Source organism: Haliaeetus albicilla, chromosome 28 (assembly GCF_947461875.1).
Source record: "Haliaeetus albicilla chromosome 28, bHalAlb1.1, whole genome shotgun sequence".
Taxonomy (NCBI): domain Eukaryota; kingdom Metazoa; phylum Chordata; class Aves; order Accipitriformes; family Accipitridae; genus Haliaeetus; species Haliaeetus albicilla.
Window position 1 is genome coordinate 12,099,182 of NC_091510.1, and position 23,157 is coordinate 12,122,338.

Here is a 23,157-nt window from a genome sequence, read left to right on the forward strand (position 1 = left end):
AAACTGCATGCATGTGAAAGTCAGCTCAGCAAGCTGAAATTGAACGATGTATTTAATACAACTTCCAGACAATTTTCCATTTGTTACAAGTACTGTAGCTGATTGCCTCTGTGTATCAGCCATGCAATTCAGCACAGCCTCATAAAAAAGTGAGAATTGCAACAGTGAAACACAGAAAGAAGCTCTCTGACAATACTAAAAACGCATTTCAATTGATTTTATTAAAATGTGGTTTTCACTTTTACTCAGTTTTCCCCAACAAAGTTTCATGAGCAGAAATTTTGTTTCTTTAATCCGTACCTGGAAACACTTTTAAACACCTTATGAAAGGTGTTTAATTAAGATTCTAACTTCCACTCAGTTATTAAAATGAGTGATCAACCTTGTCGTTAATATACTAGAGATTTTTATTTTTTTGAATAAAGACATCCTGAGTCAAGACAACCATGATAATACACCTAACCTTAACAAGGATAACACCTAACCCCACCACCTTCTCTCCCAAAAGGCACATGTTGCCCTGCTAGCTCAAGTGACTAAGAAACATGCTAGGGCCAGGGAGACTTCCTATTGCCGAGATGAGCAGGTCTCCCCATTTCTCATGTTCTCTCAGCTGTGCAATAATTTCTGCAAAAGGAGCTGTTGGTCACAATGAGAAGTAACTTCTTACTGTGTCCAGCTGTGGCTAGTCAGCCAAAGTGTTTTCTAGCTTCCTGCAACAACATTAACAAGCTCTCTGTTGACTGCAATGGGAGTTTAAATACTGAGCTTGCAGGCAGATAAGTAAACTGCCCTTTGACTCTCTTAATCTGGGGCTTACTCATCTCAGCTGTATAAACACAATGCCTTCCCCAATAACTGGATGCTAGTAATCAAAACAGTCATTACAAATTTTTCTCATTAAAGTTATTTTAAATGTGTTTCTACCCTAAAATTATTGCATGCATTTTTATCTCTCTAAAAGAGGTAAAGACAACTTAAGTCTGAAAACCACATTTTAAATATCTATTTCCAGATTTCAACATATTGAAGTGCCACTTAAGCAGAAGTCTAAAAGCTTATACCAGTTATAACCTCGGAGTAAACTATCAAGAAGGTAGTCCAGTTGCAAATCCCAAAACTCTCAGTGTTAATTTCAAAACCAAGTAACTTCAGTTGAGCATGTTTGTATTTGTTACATACAATGTACTTATTTCAGACAGGAAAAAAAAATCAAATTAGGAGAAATTCTATTGCATTAAGTACATGTTGTAGTACTAAATTAATATAGTCATTTATATAGTTAGAACATTTATGATATTTTGTACATTAAAAAAAAAAATCTTCTTAGAAGTCAGGTGTTTATAGCTTTAAAACCAGAACATAGTAGCACTGAGAACTAGTGCAGCAAAAGTCGTCATTTTCAAAATAGATTTGCTCTTGTGCATAGACTGTTCTTCAGAAAAAGAAATTTTTTAATTTCACACAGTACCCAAATGATCAGCAGAGTACATCTTTTCTTGACCACAACGTTATTTTGTGGCATTCAATTTTTCTTTCTAAGCCTGAAAAACTAACTAGATTAACCAATTAAGCATTGCCAGCCCAGCAGGAAAATTGCTCTCTTGCCACCTCTACAGGAGGGACAACCTAAAAGCGTAACAGGGCATCTGCTGTCATCCAAATCGCATGTTACAACCAATTCTCTTACTATCCAGAAACACAGCTTCACTTTGTACTTGAAGGTGGCAACAGCTTAACCAAACCTTTTCTCTCCCCAGCTACTAGATAAGCCAGACTGTTACCTGGAATAAAGATGCTGAAAAAGATACCACAGAACATTACAATTTCAAGTAAAGTAAAAATACAAGAGAAAGCTAAATTCATTATTTTGTCCCACATGATTTTCTCTTTTCCATCATATTAGAAAAAAAGCAGGATTTATACCATCTCTGTTCACCTATTATTACACCACACAATTGCAGCAGGATTTTACATATCAAATCGTAATGTTCAGACCCTGAAAAGCTAAAGGATAAGTCAAGTAGGCAGAGGCCAGAACAAAAGAAATTCACTGTCCTGGAGCAGCTTGATGGAGTGCCTTCCACAGCTGCTAGAAGGAAAAAAAGTTTCTCCTCTTCTTATCTAACAATTAGTAAAAACAAACTGAGAAACCTGGGTTATTTTTCAGGTAGATGCTACTTTACCAGGGAATACTATTTCTCTTAAGCTGCATTTTCCCAACCACTTCAAGCACACAAACCAGGCTTCTGTTCCCTTGAGCTCACACTGGCCAGTCAAGAGAGCTGCCCATTTACAAGCAGTGTAAATTTATGTCAGCCTAAAGTGACCATGAAACCTCAGCCTCATGACACTAATGCTTTCATAAAAAGGTTTATGGGAATACAGCAAAATCTTAGGCATTAACTATTAACCATGTAAATTCAAAAAAGTGAGAGATTATATTCCTTAGCCCCTCTTACAGCTTATCTACTACTTTAACTAAGGACTTGAAGGTAATAACAGGACCCTTAACTTTTAAAAAATATATAATTTTTAATCTCCTTCTGTACTGATAGTGTCTCTGAACTACTCTTTTTATGATGACACTTCCAAATTTTGTTATATTAATGCAAAAATAGCCAAAGCGATTAAGAAGTTAGATTTGAGGTGATGGCAAGTATGACTGCCTGACACAAAATGAGTTAACGAGAAACAGTTCTCTCTCTCTTTTCCCCCAGTACCTACATTAGCAGTTACAATCCATTTGTTTAATATAAAGACTCACAACAAATATAAACTTAAAGTGAACCCTATGTTTCCCAATTTACTAAGAGAGCTGAGTTTATATTTTACATTTAAGAACAGTTGAAACAAGCCCTAAAATCCTGAAAGGTATATGAACATCACAGCCTCCATCATCATACAACAGAGTCTTCTAACCACGGTGTGAACTGTGGGAAAAGGATGACTTTGTATTTGCCTGAAAACAAGATACAAATACCACCCATTTTGGAAGTAAATCATTTCAGATAAATGCCAGGAAAGCACATCAAATCTGAATCCTCACCCAATACAGTCAGTTCTCTGCAGCCTAGACGCAGATTCCCAAGCTTAGAGTCAAAATTTATCACTTAGCATTATCTATGCAACTTGACAGTTGCCTGTTGGCTCATAGTAGCATGCTGGCTACTATCAGTGCCATAACTCTTACCTGGCATTCTAAGTGCCTGGTTTATGACTGATCTGCAAAGTAACTTTTGGGTTCCTAAGTCAACAAGCTGCCAGGAATCAAGATAAAAGAGAACCTGGATTTTGTGAGTCACAGTAATGCTTGTTTCAGCTGGTCATAGGCGATTTGGACCAAGTCACTGCAAACAATGCTGTTACACACTATGCTTGGCTGACAAGGCAAAATTTAAGAGAGGCAACGCAGCAGCTAGGAACAGAAAAGAGCCTCTTCATTCCTAAAGAATTTTTTTCAGGGTTCTGAAAATCCTGTGCGGGGCTAGGGCACAGCCCTATAAATGCAGAAAAGTAATTTCTCCTAGCTATGCTAGAAAGAATGATTTAGAAAGAAATAATGAAAGACTAACATTAAGAGAATCTATATATGTATGGGTCTACACCATTCTAGCTGGGCAACTTACCAGTAAACAGGAAATCAGCTGATAGCCTGAAGTAAGAGACCATTGTAAGACCTACAAGTGAATCCAAAACAGATACCTGCTCAAGGTGTTATCTTAGAGTCTACTGAACACAGCTAACAAACACCTTCCTTGAAACTTCAGCTTTTGATTTTGCAGTCCCGATCAGCCCTATGAATTTCAGAGAACAATTTGGTTATTTACATCTCTGCTTACAAAGCCTACTAGTTCGATTAAACATGGACTTTGCAGGAAACTAAAATTGTTTTATTCAACACAACTAACCTCCACAGATGTCCTGGCTTGTGATATACCATATCTAGTCAACACAACTCAGCTGCTAACTACCTCTGCTTTTACAGAGGCTAGATATACACCAATGGAAAAAAAATAGAAATTATCAGATTTCAAATTACTTCAGCCAAACTAGTACAACCTCACACCTGACATGTATTTGGTCCTATCAATAGTCACTTCAAACTGACTGGCAAAGCTCTCCTTAGTTATTTAATGCACAGCACTGAAACCCAAAAGCACATTCTTAAAACTCACCAAGTTCAAATTATGTCCCTTTTAAAGGAAAAAAAAAAATCTTTAATTAAAAACCATATTTCTAATACTGCAGTACAGACAAATAAATGTTTTCTGAAACATCTGTTGCTCAAATGAGAAAAGAGTAAACAAATTGTTTTTTATATCAATCCAGCCAGTGCTCAAGTTCTGTCATGTGTCTCTAGTTACTTGGAAAGTAAAAATCAGAAAAACAGAGTATGGTGATTGTTTTGTTTGACTACACTACATTGTTGCAAACATAACCTGAAAGTAGACAAGATATTCAAATGCCATTATGGTAAGTAATTCTTCTGTCTCAAGGACTGCAACAGTATATTTAAACTATTAAGTTTGCAACAAGGACTCAGTAGTAAGACAACCCAACCTTTAAAAGTGAAAAAGCCAAGCCTAAATATGCAAGGATTTTAAGCCAGTCACTTAGTAAAACTTGTATAGACACCAAAACTCCTCATGAGCCGATGCATGCTTGCACATACTCACCCATTATAAGCTATGTAAAAGACGTGGCTTTAAACAAAACCATGCCAAAGCTAAGAACTAGCAAACTCTTAACCTTTCCACCACCTTCTTTGGCAAGTTTTATATTTTTAAATGTTTAGCATAGCAATTTAAAAGACTGCTATTTAAAAAGCTGTGGATATTAAACACAATCTCTCTCTATAAGCATTGCTACCAAATATAATGGTTTCAGCGCAGCCACAACCATCAAACGCTGCCATAATACGTGCAGGCATGGCTCTAAGTCAGCAGCACAAACTACCTGAACAAAGCTGCCTGCGCCCTGGGATCACACGTCCTGCTCAGCCCCGGGAGGACCAACTACACTGGTGTTAATCAGGGGTGGTTTGCCCAATGGTAGTCATTCTGCATCAGCAGCTAAGCTAGAAAGAAATCCCACATACGATGTTTAGGCAGCATCTATTTTTGGAGTTTAACAGAAGATTAAAACACACAAAATACAGATTACTTCCTCCAACCTGTTGGACAGAAGAGAAAGCTCTGCTTAAAAATCCTGTAGTGATCTAGATTACTTGCCCACCACTATTAAGAGAACAGGAATAAGCATTAAAAAAAGTGAAAAATAATGATTTATCATGTTTACATCATGCTTTTCACAGAACTTTGTGTATTACCAGGTTTCACTGTCACCATTTGGCTTTTAAGTTCTCACCTAAAATAGGAAAGAATCCACCTCCCCTAAATTCATATACCCTCACACAAACTGTAGGAAAATAGTTAAAATTCTTGAAACTACTATGATTTTTTTTAAACATATGACAGATTGACAATGAAGTAACAACATAACTTTTTGAGCCTAGAACATGTACCACATTCACAAATGGCTTCAACAACATTCCTAAGTGTTAAAAATATTTTTCCTTTTATGACGAAAATATTTATTCCAGGAAACTTTAATTTTACAATGATGATCCAATGTTGAAAATCACTAATAGCTAATTCAAAGATGAAAAAGTAACTGAAATCCTAACACATTTATTTTTTGATATTTTGATCTCTACTGACAATGATTCCTCCCCAGCTGAAAGTCAGGAAAACTACATAGAAGGTAGTAGAGCAGAGGCCTGATTTCACTGATTTACAATAAGCAGGTTGCAAACACTAAATCTCTACCTCATCGCATTTCAAGGAGCCATTTCCAAGCATGACTTGAGCCAAATTAGCAGTTTACCATTGCTAAAAGAGAAAGGTCATTTCCCTGCCCACTCTCCCCCACTGCTCTTGGCTCCATGCTCCTGCTCTCTAACTCAAGCTAGCTTTGGTACTCAGAGCTGTGGTCACAGTGAGCCCACTGAATTCAGCAGAGGGGGAAAAAAAATTAAAGAAACAGAAAAACCTGATTCTTTTACTAGGACAGCAAGTTGAATCTGTTTCTCCTGTGAAAAGACAGGCTCCAGAGCCACTGGTAGATGGAAAGCAGGTAAAGAGAAGGTAGCAGGAACATTTTGGCAGCTGCCAATTGTTAATTTGACTAAGTAATCATGAAACAACACACTCCAGCTTCTAAATATTCAAGCAAGTTAGGCTGACAGAATGAAGAAAATTATGCTATTTCTAGAAACTGGTAGAGTTGGTTGGCTTAAAAGGTTGCAAGAGAGATGGATTTTACTGTTTTTTTATAAATCAAATTTGGTTCCCCAATTACTGCCAGGGGTAGTAACTCTTTCTAGATGAGCTTCCCACTTCAGTGACTACCCTTTGACAGTGCCCTAATCACTCATATGCATCTGTGACTAGTTCGTCATTACTCATTAGTCACAAAACATGCAGATTGCTTGCACAGATGCGTAAGTAATGCAGCATAGGAAAAAACTCACAAGTGTGAGAATAAGGCTAAAAAAAAAAAGGTGTTTTGGAAAAAGAAACAACACAGTAGAGGAGAAAAGGGAACCTCCTCTGGAAAACAGGACCAATGAGACAGGGAAATGGAAGATAAAGCAAAATATGAAAAATAACTCCAAAGGAAAAAGGAAGAAGTACAGAGAAGAGGGGAAAAAAGCAAGCACAGCTCCCAAGATTGAGCACTAACAATACCAGCATTCCCAATCAGTTCTCATAACCAAATGCACAAGTTATGCTCATTTCCCCTCAGTACTCAAATCTTTCAATCTTTTCCAATAAAAAAGCCAAAATGAAATAAGCTTAAGAATTCTGAGAACAGTATTAATGGAAAAAAAATTAAGAAGTTATGCATGAAAGAGTAAGATGACCAAGACTGAATTCTTCCGAGATAGCAATTTCATAATTCGCAATTATATATAGCAGGAGGATATGAGTAGGTCAATATGCCTGCTTGGACATAAGGAAGGGAGGAAAATACTGCTGCTTACAGCTGCTACACATGGCTCTGGTAGGCATTAACAGATGGCTAGGACTGCTTTTCCTTTAACATTATGCAATATTGCTGCAAGGAAACAATACCATGATGAAAGTCAGACACTCAAATTCTGAATGGTGACCAAGATAATTGACACTTAATGAGAAAATACTAAGTTCTAAAATAAAAATGTAGAAATAAAACCTTCCATAAAATATTGCATACTATTGCCTTTGTTTCTTAATGAAAACAGAAGAAATCATAATACTCTTCTTTTATTGATGACTATACTATTTCCATATCTGGCTGCAGTTGAAAGAATCATGATAAAATTGGAAGTGACTGCAACTATTTAAGGGAAGCTAAATAATAAAACAATCCTCACGTATGTGTGCTATATTTAACAGGGACTATTGGAGGTTAATATTAAAGACTTCCTTCCCCTGTATTTGTGTTCAATTTCTCTCTTCTTCATTTGTTAGAATATGGTGCTTTTTAGTAAGCTTTCCCAGTTTTCCTCCTACTTTTTTAAAAGTGCAAGAATCTATACAGACAAATTTATTTATAATAGTTTGCATATTAGAAACACCCACATTAGTTTATATACACATAAAAACTAGCCACTCATGCACTAGCATTAATAGAAAAAAGTTCACAAAATAAGTACAAGCAAATCAACTTATCGCATACCTAAAATAAATACCAGCAGTATTTAACATTTTTAATGCAAGTTCCTCTTTTAAAGTTTATAGTAACTTTCCTGTCCCTACTCCACCTAATTCTGCAACACAGAAAGTCACAGAAACAGAGGCTAAAGTGATCATGTCTTCACTTCAGAAAGAATCGCATTTAATTCTTTACAAAAGTCATAAGAGCAACAGCTTTTTTCTTCTCTAGAAACAGCAGCAAAATTTAGGGTGAAACAAGTAACAGCTAATCTGACTAACTGTTGACTGTCATCAAGTAGGAGCAGTGTGATCCTTCTCATATTCACATGAAGTCCCAGACAGAAAAAAAAAAAAAGAATTCTGCAGGGCTGGATAGGTTCATCAGTTTGAGGAGCCAGAGCCCTCAGCAGCCTACGAGCTGTTAGATTGTCTGAACCAGGATGATGGATATACACCTTCAGTTTAACTAACAAATGCTAGAAAACTTCCACCGAAACCAGATTACATTCTGCACAAAAAAACACATGTGCAATACCCACTTCCAGCCCCCCCAATCTTAACTGGTCATATTACATATCAAAAAAACCAGTTCAGTGCTTGGCTTGCAAATATATACTATCAGCCTCGCCTTACTTAGACCCTTACAGTTTATGCCGGGATTCTCCCTGACCCCTACTATGGCATTAAATTACACAAAATGAGTATGACATGACAAAAAAATGCTTCCACTCAATGCCAATCCTGTCACTAGTTTCCATTACTTTTCATATTTGACAGCATCCTCTGAAGTTTGTTTGGTTTCCCTCCTAAATTTTTGGCCTATTTGCAGTTTCTTGACACACCAATAGAAAAGATGCATTTATGAAAACCCTTGGAGAATCTAATGATTGAGTGCACACACAATGAGAAAAAAACCCCATACCTAATACTCTATTGTGTTTTTTTAAAGGAAGTTACAGTTTAAGTTGACAATGCAGGGAACAGATTGAGAAAAGCCTCATCTCAAACACAATAAAGTAGTCCTTTTGCTGACATAGAGTTCCACCCACAAGCAAGTCAGCCATCACACACAGAGAATAATCCCGTATACTCTCCAATGTAGATCTGATTTTTTATGTAACAACAAGTTAGAGATGCTCAACTAGAGCCTTTAATCCAACCACTCTATGCAGAGGTCAAACATCATGTGATTTAAGGCACAGCTGGTAAGGAGCAAGTTTTGTTTCTTCAAAGCAAGTGTCCATAACCAATTGACTGCTTTCTAGTCATTTACTTACAGATGCTCCTAAATTGAACAGTGTTATGCTTTAGGAAGTAATAGCTTCACAAGGCAGCTTTTTAGAAAGCCTTGTATTTGCACACATAGCATCGCTAGCGAGTGTTATTTAAAACAGCTGCGTTTACTAGCATTTGTAAAGGTTAAAAAATTTAAAAGCTTAAAATACCATGGTTTAGAGCTTACTTTAAAGTTTTGGTTTAGTCAGCAACTTACATTAACGTATACATACATCTTTTTTGGCTTTCTTTTCAAGGTGTGTTGCATTGTGTTTTCGGCCAAAATCTTAGATTTCAACAGAAATAAAACTATTTTTTCCCCCAAGTGATTTAAACTGGTCTAGGTCTCTGAGTATAAGAGCTTCCAGACCTCCCAACATAAAAAAAAAAATCCCTGAGAACTAGCATTAGTAGTCAGTCATCATGAAAGTAACTTAAAACCAATTATGCATTTCACTCTTTTAAAGTGCTAAACTTCAAAAATGCACCAAAGTATGTATCTAGCTCAATCCTGATCCTCAACTACATGGAGAAAAAAAAAAACCCTCTTTTTTTAAAATTCCCAGAAAAGGATAGTCTGAAAATTCTTTTTCAAAGATCAAGATTCTTCATTCAATTTTTAAGCCTGTTAACATCACATATTAAAAAAAAAAAAAGCATACTGAAGGTTCTGCTTTATTCAGCAAGTATTTGCCAAAGCCACACTCAAATGTAAATTATGCTGTTTAGTGAGTTTATAGCTAACTTGTCTCTGAGGAACAGTGAAAAAATTAAATCAAGAATTGGAGCACTGGCAAGTGCACATGGCAGAATGAGCAGTCAGTCTAGCTATGGACCCTCTTTTCTCCTTGGCACATACTGAAAAAAAAGTAAGTTAGTATAAGTTGCGCTCAGTCCTCGTGGAAAACTTCAATTCACCATTCCCACAATCTTGAACCAGCAAATGGAGCTTCAAATCAATAGTCAACCAAGCAAATTCTTTCCCACTTATGATAAACACAGGCTGGTTCATCTACCACAATGAGGAAATGCATGAAACATGCTTCTAGTCACGCCAAAAGTCAATTTTCTGCAGCATATGAGAGACAGCTTAGTAAATCTGTGGTCTGACAGTTAAGAGGAGTCACACTCTATCCAACTCCTAACCTTCCAGAGTGGTCACACCAGCTCACTCTCTACCTTCTGTCAGTACTGTAGTGCAATTGATCCTACAATGAGTAGGTTTAGTGAACTGGCGTAAAGTTATTCACAACAGTCACAATTATTTCTGTAGGGGACGAATTTTCTACTGATTTACTTCCCTGAACTGGCTCATCTTGGGACCAAGCATCACTGGCAGATGCATGCAGCTGGAAGTGTTTAAAGGTAGGTTTCACAATCGACTTACTCAAGCTAAAATTGCCCTGCCATCAGAAGGCGTGGTTGCACTAAAAGTCCTGGCTTCACATTCACCACTACCTCTTACCACTTCTCACAACAGAGCAGTAATGGTTTCAGTTAGATCAGGTCACAGACTCAGAAAGAAGTATCCGAAGTCACCTACTTGCCACTCAATTGCAAGAGCTAACCCCTGGGAGGGTAAGGGACTGTGTCTGGGTTCCACCAGAACGAGCTTAAACTTAAGCTTAAAACGCACTTAAACTCAGTTGCAAAACCACATCCCTCAAAGCCAGCAATACAAGTGCAAATACAAATACAAAGCACACTTTGATGTCCTCCCTTCTCTTACTACTGTGCTCCCTCACTATTGAGTCCTCTTCATCTTCCCCTGGTCTTGATCAGCCTTCCAAGCTCTGACCACAGCATTCCCACTACCCTCCATTTTTGGTACCTCCCCCCTCACAGAGACAATCAAGGAAACACTTCTAAGGACCTCAGGGCATCCTACAAGCGTAGGAAGAAATTACTAGATTTCAAAATTGCACAAGACAAATTGTAGTCTAATGTTACACCATATACTGGGCATGACAGGCCTGAGGGTTCAATTCAGACAGACTCCCTCTGACTTCAGAAAAAGCTTTCGACTTTGTTCTACAGTCTCATTTGTAACAGACCTCAGTGTTTCTCTCAACTTCAGGGATGCTACGAAAGTCAAATCTTTATCTCCTATTGTCTTTGAAAAGCAGCAGAGAACAGTATGCATGCCGAAATACCAATTACTGAGGCTGCTCCGATCTAAACATGTCAGTATCAATGACAATATTACAAACTTTTCAAGCAAACAGCAAACAAACATTTTCCTCTAATTCCATGAACTGGATTCTGCAAAGTTAAAATGTAACCCTCTTCCACATTTATAATGTCTTATTACTTTCCTGAGCAAACAAGTAAACACAGTGAAACAAATGATGTTCAAAGACTAAAGTTCTGTGAAATCTGAGAGAAATAAAGTCTGTGCTTAACAAGTAAAGGCAAACTGAGTCAACACAAATTTAGGTCAAATCAGACATTTATCCCTGATGCTTTAAGAGGGCCTGTTCCAGAAAGTTAAAAATCAGTTACTGTCCAAATCAGAAGAAAATATGTAGAAGAAAAACTGTAAGTAGTTGAAATCTATTTTTAAGTGTTTTACTAGATGCCTGAGAAGCCACAAAGTTACCACTGAGAAAAGTCCAGAGTGGTGAAAAACCGTATAGTTTACAAGGGGAGTGAGAACAACTGTAAAAAAAAAAATCTTGTAAAAATGGCAAGAGAAGCATTGACAACAAGCATGAAAAATCAGAAAAATACAGAAGATTGAAAGGCAGGCAAAACGATACAAGACATCCCTATCCATAGAAGGGCAAGCAGCATCCTAACAACACAAGAAATAGACAAAAGTTGTCAAGATTACAAAGTAAGAATGATAGAACTGTCAATAAAAACAGAAACCCACAAAATCTGAAGATGTTCAATAAGCACAGAACCAAAACAGGGAAGGAAAAAGCCAGAAAATTTGAATCACATCCTGTTGCCATGATAAAATGCTTTCTAATAAAACAACAAGTTTAATGAAACTTCTTTAAAGTACAGGTTGTTTAGGTCAACCATATAGACCAAAAGATGTATAAATACTGTTTACCATTTTAAGTTATTGCTGGCTTTTCTAGGCTTGATATAGAATTAACAAAAAAGCAAAGACTAGTAATGCTTAGTACCATGGCTTCACAGAAAAATAAACCCAGCACTTAAGTCGATAAAGAAGTAATGGTGAAACACAGTTAATGTCCAAAGTGTTTGATGATTTAGTATTGTCTGATATTTTGATTAAGAAATTAGAATATAAAGAAAGTTAATGTGGTCTGTCTTGCACACATTAAAAACTAGAGATGAACAAGCTTTTTATTCTTATGATTCATTTTATGAGTATTACACATACTGTCCTAATTCAGGACTAGGCTGGCCAAAAAAAGGCTCTTGCTCTTTTCAGTAGTTCACATTTTTTAAACCTCAGGGGAGTGTTAATATGAAAATACTACTGAGGACACTAAGCATCCTACAGAGCTTGTATTTTGACCCCACCCTGTTTCATGGTTGTCTGCAACCTAGGAGTAAACAACAGTTAGAGGTAAGTTATATAGTGGGGGGAGAAAGAGGGATAAATAATACTCCATTTCTGATACAGTGTAGCTTATATTACTTGGGAAGGTTGGGACAGGCCAGAATAAGGTTTTTTAAATCCCAGCAAAAGCAAAGTCATATCTAAAATGAAGACCCATCCTGGAAACTATCCAGGAAGCATTGAAAAGACTTGGAGGTGGGTAGGCATCTGGGCACAAGCTTCCAGTGAGATACAGTTCCCAACAAGACCAGTACAATAGGGAATGCCGAGTAAGAATGTGGAAGTTGCTTTACTACCCCAAGTGGCCCTGGTGTGACTACTAGAATAGTGCTCTGTTCTCACGTTCACTACTGCAACAGCTATTGCACTCAGAGCAATGGCATGAAAACACTGAAAGAATGAAAGAACACGTCTTAATGAGAGACTCAAAAGGGTCAGTAGGACTGCAGACCATAACACCAGTGCAGGGATCTGATAATCATCAGCATATCAAATAAATGCAGACAGATGGGTATTTGGATAGGTCTCTCTCAAGATGTAACGAACAGAAACAAATTAAATTCAGACTAGAAACAGGTTTAAGTCTTAAACAGACTAATTAAATTTGGGGGCAACTTTCCCAGCTATACAACATTATCTGTTACTGTAGGACTTTATTTTCTTTTTTACAAGTAGTATCCTGGCTATAAAAAGAACTAGTTCATTAAAAAACCCTCAACGCCTGCATTAGAACGTTGGATTAGATCTGCAGTCCCCTCTGGCTTCAAACTATGAAGCTAACCATGATACATGAAGCAAGACTCAAACCTTCAATATCAAGTATGCTAATTTGTCTGAGACTTCATGGTTCCGTCCTCCTTTTTAAGTAATACAGTAAACAATAACTGATCTTTGAATGAGCTCACAAATATAAGCTTAGCCCCTGGAGTGATCCCAATTAAACTACAGAGTAAGTCCCATACCTTTACAGGACAATTAAGAACAATCTGCATGCCAATACAACCCCAACAATATCAACAGAATCCCACAGGGATTAGAGTCAGACTGTAAAATCAGGCCTTTCACTGATACTTTAAAAAGAAGAAATTGGAGTCAAAGCTATCTATGATAAGTTTACCTATTTTCTTCATACTGCCACCAAGGAATACAAGGAGATATCGTGCTTCTAACTTCCCAGGTAGTTACAAATTGAACCACAGGGAAAGAAATAAAGATAAAAATGAAGGCTTCCAGCTGGGATAATTCCTGCCAGAGCCTGTAACTTTAAAATTTTCTTCCAACTTTACAGGAAGATTTTTCTCTGACTTCAGAGTAAGCAAAAAATAAAGACACCCCATCTTTCACAGCCAAGACTTTTCTAATATCAAAAGAGATCTGCAATAACCAATAACTTCCATCTCTCTCAAACATATCCCCCAAAACCTAACGACACTGGTGAACGCACTACATGGCAGTAACGACACAGATCTTCCTCCCCAGTAATAGTTCTTACAATTTAGGAAGAGATGCAGCCCTGAAGAGCTGAAATACCTTCGGCAGTTCAGGCCATATTAGGCCACGGACCAAGAATATTTTCCAAACAAAAAGGAGCAATACAAACAAAATCCATTTCCTAAAGCTTCCCTCCCCTTCAGTTCGTGGATTTCAGAATAAATATCCAAGCCTATCACCACCTACCACAGAAGAGCCAGGAAGTTGTTCTTGTTTAGAAGATCCAAGGAATTTAAAGCCAGAAGGCCTATTAAAATCATTTAGTCAGAGGATAACAAGTACAAACAGTATGAGTAGCATTCCCACACTAGGGTTACACTGTACAAATGGAAGCAGAGCTTGCCATTGTAACTGTCACCAGAAACCTAAAGGTTGCAAGAAGGAAACAAACAAGCAGGGACTACTCAGCCCAGTGTAACTGTGCCATCCCAGGGTGCTCTGCATCTCTTATAATGGAGCTACCATACCACACACTGTAGGGCAGCCAACGCCACTGTAGGGCAGTCCACTCCAAGATCTACACCCACAGAACTCCCTTTCTCACCCATGCACTTCACAATCCTGCTGAAAAATTCATGTATATGAAAGAGGTGGTATATCACTCACAGAATCAGAGTCACCCCAACACAGTCTACTCTCCTCTATATTCACCAGTGTGAAACGCCACCCAGTTATCCATTCGCAGAATTCAAAAGCTTGCATTTGCTCTCTAGAAAGACATCCAAACTCAAGCTGAAGACATCAAGAGCTGGATAATCCACCATTGCCCTCCTTTCTTTGTTACAATGATTACTCACCCTCACCGTTTACCACTTGTGCCTTTCAATTTGATCCCATTCAGCTTCACTTTCCAGCCACTGTATCTTGTTAAGTATGAACTGAATGATAACTGAAGCACCGCATCTCAGTAAGAAAGTATTTACATGGGGAAAAAAAAGGCGCTTCTCACTATTTCTGGTAATGTGAACAGCGTTTTTTCCAGCTTTTCACTGTAAGGCATTATTAAAATAATTCTTAACTCTTTTCCAGTCTTCATTGTTTAACAATGACTTTTAAAGACAAAATTTCATCGTTAGTATTACCACATACTCAGCCAAAAATCATCTCCTTGTTCCTAATCAGTAAGCCACCTTTAAAAAAAAAAAATAAATACATCAAGGAATACATTACTTTTTTTTTTTTTATCAAACCATTATATTGGGAGCTTCTGCTGAACTGCTTGTTCGTATTCATATCCTACCAGTCAATAAATTTCAGGATACAATCCCATGGCTATGTTCCTCATCATCAATGCATTACTTCGAATATGGCTGCACTAAGGTGCACTTTGTTTTACTAGCATAATTCCACATGAATTCTGGATGGTTTTGTACAGTTGTTCTGCCCTCCCTGATGAGTACCTATCCATCTTGTTCATCTGCAAGTTTTATTAATGACAATTTTGTTACTACTTCCAAAATCATTCATGAAAAAGTCTCAAGTCTAGTAGATTAACTCCTCTTAAAACTTTCAGGAACAATTCTCTCTAGCAGCTATTCCCAAGGTATATCAATTAGCCAGCAGTTCTTCATCCATTTATCATATACTATAAGATAATTCTATGAGTATTACATGAGCAATTGATGTTATTTGATGTACTTCACCACTAAAATGATATTTATATGCTTTGCTGTTCCACTAGTGATCTTACAACAATCCTAGTAGAAAACGGTGGGATCTACACTGTTACACTAAACTGAACTTGTATTAAGAAGAATAAATATCCTTTGAAACAAGAATCTATTATATGTTTGGCTTGCTTTCACATGGGAGGGAGGGAGGCCCTTGAACTCAGTCAGCAAGATACCACACAAAACCCACCAAAAGCAGTCCCATCATCAATTTCCTAGAGCATTCACATTTTCAGCAGTGTTTCTACCTCTTCTTACCAAAATTACTTGAATCACTTTGGGCCTTTCACAAATGAATAGATCTTCCAGCACTCCAGTATTTAACCAATTTTTCGCTATTCCCAAGACCATCTTTCCTACAACTTTAATACTGTGTTCATAATATCTCATGGCAAAATGCAAAGCCATAGAGCCCATATAAAAACAAACACTCCCCTTCCAAAAAGCCCCTCAAAAAACTCTGAAAGTAATCCAAATTAGTCAAAAAAAACCCCAAAACCCAGCAAGAAGCAAAAGTCTCATTTTTTTTAAAAAAGGCACAGAAAAAAATATCTAAAAAAGATGCATGACAGATAACAGTAGCATGAAACATAAGAAACTGGGAAAGATTTTGACAGTCCTATAAAAAGCATCAGTTTCATAGGTATACAAACGTAAGAACTGATTATATGCTCCAACATCACTATTTACGTAAGGACATGGTGCTATTTTCTTAAAAAGTGGAAATCACCAAGTATTAAGGCCCCTGACCTTCAAAAATTACTGAACACAGATGCAGTACATTGTTCAGTGGGCAGGTCTGTGACAATACAGCTCTGCTACAGTACGGAATCATCAAGCTTTTAACAGACACTCCAGAAATGCTCTTTTAAACTGCCAGTCTCACCACCAACATTATAAACATCCTTCTCTTTTAAAGCTTGTCTGCACAAAGGGATTTTATGGACTAAGGGAACACCCACTGAAATCCATGTAAATACTACCCTGTGAATAAGACATAGTCAGGTACTCAGCATTTTCAGAAAAATCAAATAAAATACCCTCAAGACTAGTTAGACAAGTGATATTTATTGCATATGAAAAGAATCAGGTTGGTGTTACAGCACACAAATTAACTTCCCTCCTTCTGTACACATGCTCAACTTCATACACTGAAGGACCAGTATAAAATTCTACCAGATTGCTTAACTAGTGCAAATCACCAATTTAAACTAAGACATTTTTGTTTGCTATATAGTAATTACTCAAAGTTGATTTAACAAATACTAATTTTCAATGTTTAAAACACAATGGTTTCCTAACAGCCTGTAGATGCTTTTTATTCCACTTTATAGTTTTAGACTTCCCATCTAAAGTTTCCACAAGTTAAGAACATTTTCTTTCAAAGAACATCAACATCCAACAGTCTGGATCATTACTGAAAACTTCTGTCACTTCTGAAAAAACATCAGACACTGCAAATGAGGGTACTTCTCCAATTAGTCTGAATTAACATGTAGCATCAGTCTTTGCGCATCACTTAGAAAAACAATAACAAAACAAAAAAAAATCAAGACACTTGTTTGGGGTGCACTGCTTCACTACTTAACCTTCAGAAAAGACAGGTCTATTTTAAAGTCATAAGTGAGCACAGTTTGGAGAGGTGGAGAAGAGTGGGCAGCATACACAATCTCATATAGAGGCCTATAGGGCCTCTTCAGTCACCAAGAAAACTAAAAGTGTCTTTAAGATGTTGTTTAAGGAAAAAGAGTGCCATCTGTTTAGCAAAAACTGGAGCCTGGCATATGCACTAGTCTTTTTCGTAGGCTGCAAAATCAATTCTCACAATCCTTCATGTATCAGGTGACAAGTCCGCATGTAAAAGGTTTTCTAAACTGCTTTAAAATACATTTCAAAACAATCACACTAGTCCTCGAGAACGCACGCATGCTGTTGACGGAGGCGGGTGGCACACCAGAAAAGTAAAAATACGACACCAATCGACCTCTACGTGTTACCTGTAAACACTCCTCCCACCGCCCGGCCCACCCCGCGGGACACACGGACCTTTTCCCTTCCAAAATAAAACCCCACGCCACCCAGGCAGCGCCGGGCTGGATCGGACCAGGCCCGACCTGCGGGCCAGCAAAACGCAAGAGGAAAACATTTATTCTTCCTCCTCCTCCTCCTCCTGAACCGCTTCCACCCCCCAGGGCTGCCGGGCCGCAGCCGCCCCCCCCCCCGCCTGCCTCAGCCCCCGACCCGGTGCCGGGCGGGACCACGACCACCGGGAAGAAGGACACGGGAAGGCCGCCGGAGGCCCCTGCCCTCCTCCTCCTCCTCGCCGCCACCGCGCACACCCAGGCCGGCAGCGGGGGGGCGGCGGCGCACCTCCCGCCCTCCGCGCACCCTGCCCGCTCGCTCTCCTCCACACACACACACCACCCCGCCCTCCCCCGGCAGGGCACCGTCTTGACCGCGCCCCACCACCACCACCGCCGCCGCCGCCGCCCGGCGGGTTAACCCTCACCTCCGGGTGCAGGATGGGGACGCAACCCGCTTCTTTCTCGTACTCCTCCAGAGGCGCCGCCATCTTGGTTGCGAGCCCGCCGCCCGCTGCATGCCGGGTAATGCGCGCGCGCGTCCCACCCCCCCACCCCCCTTCCTTCCCCCTTCTCCCTCTCCCCTCACGCCCCGCTCTGGCGCGCGCACCGCGCCCTGGCGTCGTCCGTGTCCGTCCCCCCCCCCCCACCGCGCAACGGCGGGGCGGCTGAGGGGAGGTGGGCGGGGCGAGGCGGCTGAGGGGCGGGGCCAGGCTCCTCCGCCCTCCGGCCGTCCCCTCAGCGCCTCAGGGCGGCGGAGTCCGCTCGGTGCCCGCTCGGTGCCCGGCGGGCTTCGGTAGGAGCGATGCCGGGGAGCCGCGGCATAACGGGCTCTGACGGGTCCGCAGGCGGGTTTGAAAGCAGCGGGGCCGTAGCTGGCCCGGCGAGGGGCTCTTTTGCCTCATCTCCGGGGGAGAGCGCTCTGATTCCCCGCCCGTTTGCCCCCCCCCCCCCCGGCTTCCCTCAGCCGGCCTGTGCCCGCCTCAGCCGGGTAGCCCGGCCCCACACGGCCCCGGCCCCTTCCTGAGGGAGCCGCCGGCTTCTCGGGGCCCGGAGGGCCGCTCCGAGGCGGGCAGGCGCCCCCCGACGGGAACGCACATTATTTTGCCTGCAGGTTAGGTGTCTGGAGGAGCATGTCGCTTTTTGGAGGTACCAGCGCTCCTGAGAGGAGTGTTTAGTACAATTGAGGTTTCAGGAGGTACTTGGCCTTAATAAAGTTCATGATAATTTGGAATGAGAGTAAAAGGAGAGCTCCCCCATACGTTTAATGTTGATTTGCTTCCAGGCTACGTAATGTCTGGTTTTCTCTGGAAGTTACCTTCATGCCTACTTAGAAAGCAGGGGAAGAAACCAAGAGAGTCTTTACAAGGTTTTTGCTCTCAGCTACGAGGGTTTTTGAAGCCCCCTAACAGTTGTGAGGACGTCTGGAAGGGATTCCTTCCAACCGTTCGTACCCAGCTGAACCGGTGATTTCTTGCATCCCGTCACACACGCTGTCCAGATGGCCAAGCGACCTGCTGCGGGTTCAGGGGTCACGTTGCATCGTGCGGGATAATAGGTTTGGTTCCGTTTGGTTTGTCATTTCTGTTCTTACAAGCTGTGTAATACGCATACAGCCAAGATTAGGAGTCCTAAAGCTCTTTATTTCAAACTTTTTTTTTATAAATTACATTTTTATAAAAAAATGTTTCTGCAATTACAGAATGTTATCGCTGGCTTGACTGCTGCTTTATGTTGTCGTATCTATGGTGCTCTCATTTGCCTTTGTGAGAAAGGGACCTTTAGGTAATACATTTTGTTGTAGCATAATACATTAAGCTCATAAGCCTAAAACCCCAGAATGATATTCTCTTCATTACTCTCTCCTATCTCATACAAAATGTAACAGAGAAGCACTAATAAAATCTGACTACAGCATTATTAAAATGTTAAACCATAAATATCTTTTTGCTGTATAAATATATTTAATTTTTAAATTGTCAAGAAGAATGACATAGGGTTTAGAAACTGGGGATGTGAAACAGGTCTAAAAGCGCAGACCTGAAGCCATGAGGTACTGAAATGCTAAAAGAGCAGAACAAGACACAGAGTATACAGGAGAGGATCTTTTTTTAACTCTGTATATTATAAAATGTACCAGGGCTTAGATGTAATTTGCAATCCGATTTGCCTGAAGAAGAGGGTTTTCAACCCCCTGCAAACCCCAGAAATAGAAATCCTATCAGTCACGACAGTTCTTCACTCATATCTATAATAAAAGTAAGGGAGATAAAATAACCAAAAATCGTTATAGTATTTTTACTATGCAGATTATTTTTCCTTGCAAGTCTAAAGAATCTATGCTTCGTCCCCTGGCTCTGAACTGGATTGTAAACGCATACCCTGACATCTGTCTGGGTATTTATACCCCGTTCTTCACAGGTCTACACATTTTGAAACCAGTTCTGTTCTCAGAGACATCCGTACAGAGAATTTTTGCCATTAAACTTGAGGCCCCGTCTGTGTATATAGTTCATGTGCCGCCTATTATATCCTTCTTCAGAACCAAGTGTCCCTTTTACCACCAAGTAACAGCAGAACTAGAATACAGAAATGAGCTAAGATGTCTCTGAATTAGAGCTCTTCCTTCAAAAGCTAGTGGTGATTCAGAAGTTAAAAAAATCTTCCACGCTTCAAGCATTCCCTGTCCTCCTCTAATCTGTAACACGATGGCTTGGAAACATGGTTCTTCACTGTCTTATATTGTCATTACAGGCAGGTTAACATCTGTGCAGAGTAAGTGAACAGCAGATACAAACCTCACAATCTGCTTCAGTAGCAAAGTTTACACCTATTTTCCACAGATCTAAAAGGCTGTAAGGTTAGATGTTTTTCTGGACTCTGCCAAAAATTCACTATCTGACCTTGAACAGTTATCTTACTCCTCTACGTTTTACTTTTCTCGTTTGTAAATCAAATACTATGTCATCTAATTCAGAGGGGTACTCTCAGAATTTATTATCGTTGCAGAGCAATTTAAGGCTTTCAGATTAAAGATGCCTCGTAAATGCCAGGAATTATCGTTGATCAATGGCAGAAAATGCTCTTCTGCATGGTTGCACTGAATGGTCAATAGCTGATGTGTGAAGTGTTTTCCATATTGACCAAAGAGGTTTTATCCAGTGCTACTTACTAGGCACGCAATAGGGACAGGTCTGTAATATTGGCTAAACATGGCGTGCACTGGAAAATGATTTTAGATTCTAGGCTGACTTAAGGAAAACACAATTCACCAACACCACAGATGAACAGATTTTCTTCCCTTTGTTTTGCTTCACATTAATCACTGAAAATGGACACAAGGTCTAGACACCTTTTAATTTGCAAGTTAGCTAAAATACAGCTTAACTGGGAAGTAAGTAGACGAAGTCTTATGATTCCTTATTCTGCAGCATGAATTTTACCTTTTTTAATGAAAAAAACCACCTTTGGCAGAGACAAGGCATATTTATAGAATACACATCCATACACACAGTTCAGTACTAGGGATGACTGTGCAGCTATTTTAGCTTCTGTCTTCCACCAAACTGTGAAATGTGACAGTGAAATAAAAACCGTTTAACATACATGTCTTAGTAGTATTTTTGTATTATGGTGTCACCACTTAACTAAAAATGCAATTAAACAAAAAATGTTTACCTTTGCAATGAAAAGGTTGCAAAGGTAAAATATTAAAATACTGTAATTAAAGCTGAGTATTTGCACTCATGGTAGGCCAAAACTTAAGGTGAAAATACTGGAATGTCTTAGTACAAAAATAGGTGCTAAGTAAAAAATACCCTACCCAACCCTACAAGAATGAATATCTTTAGAGGAGCTGTGTTTCTCCTTCACTTTTCATGCATACTTTTCATGCATCCTATTCTAATTAATACATCATGAGATGGATCTGCCACCATACTGAGGCCTCTCTGAAATTTTCCCTTGCACAGTCACTCAAAAAACCAGCTTCACTGTCAGGGGCTAAAATATCTGGGGAAGCCGTATCATGTTCCTGTTCTCTGAATATGTCTGCAGACAAGCTATGATCAGAATGAGTAATTATCTTTATTATTCGCTATCTACACTGCATTTTCTAATCGCATTACTGTTTGAGCCTTGCATTTTCTGTATTGGAAATGACATCCATCCCTCTAGATGTGTATACGAAAACGAACATATATTCTGCTTGGGTTTATCCAAGTCTATGCTTTCTCTCTGCACTCACTCCTAGATGGAGAGCACCCGGTTCTAACACAGTTTGGACCAGTTTGGGTGACTGAAAGCCTGTGGGTTCAGCCCCGCCCGGGTGGCCTCCCCTCCAGTCTGTTCCTGCTTCTGGTTCTTGGCAGCATTTCCATAACATGGTTCTGCAGGGCAAAGGACTGCAGCTTTACCATATTCCTGAGTGTTTAAGTATGTGCTGGGCTCAGAAACATACACTTCTTTACAGGCTGTGTAGGTGTTTCTTCTCTGTGAGGGCCAGCATCTTTTCACTGTCCTAACATCTGCCTGGTTGAAGCTCACTCCCTAAGCTACGACAGCACACCTCATACTGCACTTCCATCAGTGTCTCTCATTTCTGGTTTGGCTGTTGGAGGGCAAGCCTAGCAGCAACAGTGAAACTTGCCTCAGTAATTTCATTTTAATGAAATTAATGAAATTAAATTTAATTCAATCCCATGCTGTATGCCCTCAGCATTTTTAGGACCTTACTCACTAGGTCTTGTCTCAGCATAACAGGAAACAACCAGAGGGAGAATTCAGGTGAAACTAGTGAGCCACTTCCAATAACAGGGAGAGGTTCACAAATGACCTTTTTCCATCCAATGTGAACAAAACTGTGGAGAAAAAACTATGCTGGTATGACCATTTTTCTTTTTGAAGAGAGGTGTCTCTATCGTATATGACTGTAGCTGAGACGGGATCATGACACCATTACTGGGTTTCCTTTCATACTTTCTTATGGTTAAGATAGGCTGTGATGCCCCAACATGCACAGTATAACAGCTCAGAGGAAAATCTTTAAACTGATGACAAACAGCTTCTCCCCTACGCTGGGCAGGGGATGATACCTAAAGTCAAACTAGAACTAGTTTTTATAAGGACAATCCAAGTCATTTATCCTCAGTGAAAGCCACAGTTGGTGGGAAAATGAGGATAGTTTATTTTGTGTCATTCTGCCCAAACAGCTCCATGGAATTTGTCTTTAAAAATATAATCCAGCTGAAAATGCTCTCAAAGCAAACGCATTGGGAGAATATTAAATATGCAGGATTGATACCGGAAAACAAAGATAGTGAATTTGGTCAATACAGTGCCTCCTGTAGCTGCAGTCACTGCTTCTGTGATAATATTTCAGGGCTCTGACAGTTGTG

General features: G+C 39.6%; 1 protein-coding gene across 1 annotated transcript in view; it reads right to left on the bottom strand.

The window, feature by feature from the left end:
- Positions 1-18,353, bottom strand: part of ZDHHC17 (zinc finger DHHC-type palmitoyltransferase 17) — a 77,146-nt gene extending 58,793 nt beyond the window's left edge. Inside the window, exon 1 of the mRNA XM_069773476.1 lies at positions 18,190-18,353. Coding sequence (XP_069629577.1) covers positions 18,190-18,252 — 63 coding nt within the window. The 5' untranslated portion in view covers positions 18,253-18,353. The remainder of the gene's footprint in view (positions 1-18,189) is intronic.
- Positions 18,354-23,157: the final 4,804 nt, after the last annotated feature.